Below are 1,438 nucleotides of genomic sequence, written 5' to 3'. Positions count from 1 at the left end.
TCCATCTGCATTTGAGTCAATAAATGTGTCAATGCTGCCATTTTTCAGGGGAATATGGTAATTAAGCTATCGCAATTTCGCAAATACTGGCCTTGTCAAGGAATCTCTGCCTTTGTGCATCGGTGTCGGGATATTGTCGGAGCGCGTGCAAAGTGGAATTCAGTTTCAGGAAATGCTCCTGCATGATGCGACCAAATGGATCTTGGGGATGGATCTGCTCGTACATGACAAAGAGAGACTGGGGCAAGAGCCTCGCTGCCCATTTGATGATGTCATCTGACCTGGAGGAACATAATGTTCATGAATTACGATGGCCACAAATGGACGTCAAAAGTATGACGCTATGACTGGGTCTTCTTTTGAGCCCTGAGGAATAACCCTTAGGCCAAAAATTGTTCCTGAAGTCCAAACAGAAGTTAGCACATTTGAACCATGCAAACTAAGAATATTTTGAAGACCTGCATTTCCATTGAAAGTTCCTGGATCTTTTTTCACTTTCCATTCAGATAGGTTCAGTAATGCAAACCCATACTTGGGCTTCTCTCAAGTCTTACTAAATGTATACAAGAATTCCTGCAAGTCAAACACATATTGGTCCACATGGAGTTCTTACCTCCAGGCTAAAGTTGCCGTACGATTGTCTGAATTTTGTTCCAGGGTTATTTATCAGGGTCAATACAAGAGGGTTAATTTTGAGAGGTTCAGAATAATTTAAAGCGGGAACTCCATGACAGAACTTTTGCCTGATTGGAAGCTTTTAGTTCTTGGAACCAAAAGCACCACAAACTAAAATTCCATGGACCTTTAGTTGCAAATGCAGCTAACAGATCTCCAAAAAGTTCCTAGCTCTGGGGTAAAGTTCTCAAAATCAAAATGCATTATTTGTGATGTTCACCATTGTGTTTCCATGTAGGTCAGCACCACTTCGGAAAGAATCAGAGTGGGGGCAGTTGGATCCAGTCCCGCCTTTACCAGAGCTTCTTCTACATGGGATTCATGTCTCACATCCACCCCTAGCAGGAAGTATTGACTGCTAGAGACGTACACAGGCCCTACGGACACATATGATCAGCTGTCTAGCACACGATATATAACGTTCCTAGATCAATGTAGTATTTCACCTGTCAAACAAAGAGAATGCTGGGAGTCCAACATTTCCGACAACGACACACTTGATTGAATCAGAGCCGCCTTCCGCCGGGTCACCTCTGGAAAGTCTACTTCAAACACAACGGCCTTGTTGAGTGCCGCGTCGCCATAAAGACGGAAATACAGCGAGTCGAACCCGGCACCCAGGGACAGAATCTACAAAAGATAGAAAAGTAGAAGCTGTTATTATGTGACGACCTAAAACAACTTGATGGATTTAAGGAACAGTTAACTCACTTGTCTCTTGGCGCAATGTTGTGTGACTTGCAGGAAGGCGCGCACACAGTGG

General features: G+C 43.8%; 1 protein-coding gene across 1 annotated transcript; it reads right to left on the bottom strand.

Annotated features, from left to right (window-relative positions):
• Nucleotides 1–6: 6 nt before the first annotated feature.
• On the bottom strand, nucleotides 7–1,432 carry LOC109509607 (tRNA wybutosine-synthesizing protein 4-like). The gene is made up of 4 exons (XM_019859438.1): nucleotides 1,387–1,432; nucleotides 1,122–1,305; nucleotides 896–1,052; nucleotides 7–281 (listed from the first exon to the last, which is right to left on the bottom strand). The coding sequence occupies exons 2-4, from the start codon at nucleotides 1,153–1,155 to the stop codon at nucleotides 62–64; spliced, it is 411 nt and encodes a 136-aa protein (XP_019714997.1). The 5' UTR covers nucleotides 1,156–1,305; nucleotides 1,387–1,432; the 3' UTR covers nucleotides 7–61.
• Between the last annotated feature and the right edge of the window lie 6 nt (nucleotides 1,433–1,438).

This window comes from Hippocampus comes, unplaced genomic scaffold, assembly GCF_001891065.2.
Source record: "Hippocampus comes isolate QL1 unplaced genomic scaffold, H_comes_QL1_v1.1 C16966168, whole genome shotgun sequence".
Taxonomy (NCBI): Eukaryota; Metazoa; Chordata; class Actinopteri; order Syngnathiformes; family Syngnathidae; genus Hippocampus; species Hippocampus comes.
The sequence above is the reverse complement of the archived record's forward strand: the minus strand, read 5'-3'. Positions and strand labels throughout refer to the sequence as shown.

What these genes read in the sequence shown, in the direction of transcription:
- LOC109509607 (XM_019859438.1), bottom strand. Translation starts at nt 1,155, where the DNA reads ATGTTGGACTCCCAGCATTCTCTTTGTTTGACAG. An exon ending in GCATTCTCTTTGTTTGACAG is followed by an intron (nt 1,053 to 1,121) that starts GTGAAATACTAC and finishes ATGTGTCCGTAG; the next exon opens with GGCCTGTGTACGTCTCTAGC. An exon ending in ACCTACATGGAAACACAATG is followed by an intron (nt 282 to 895) that starts GTGAACATCACA and finishes ATGTTCCTCCAG; the next exon opens with GTCAGATGACATCATCAAAT.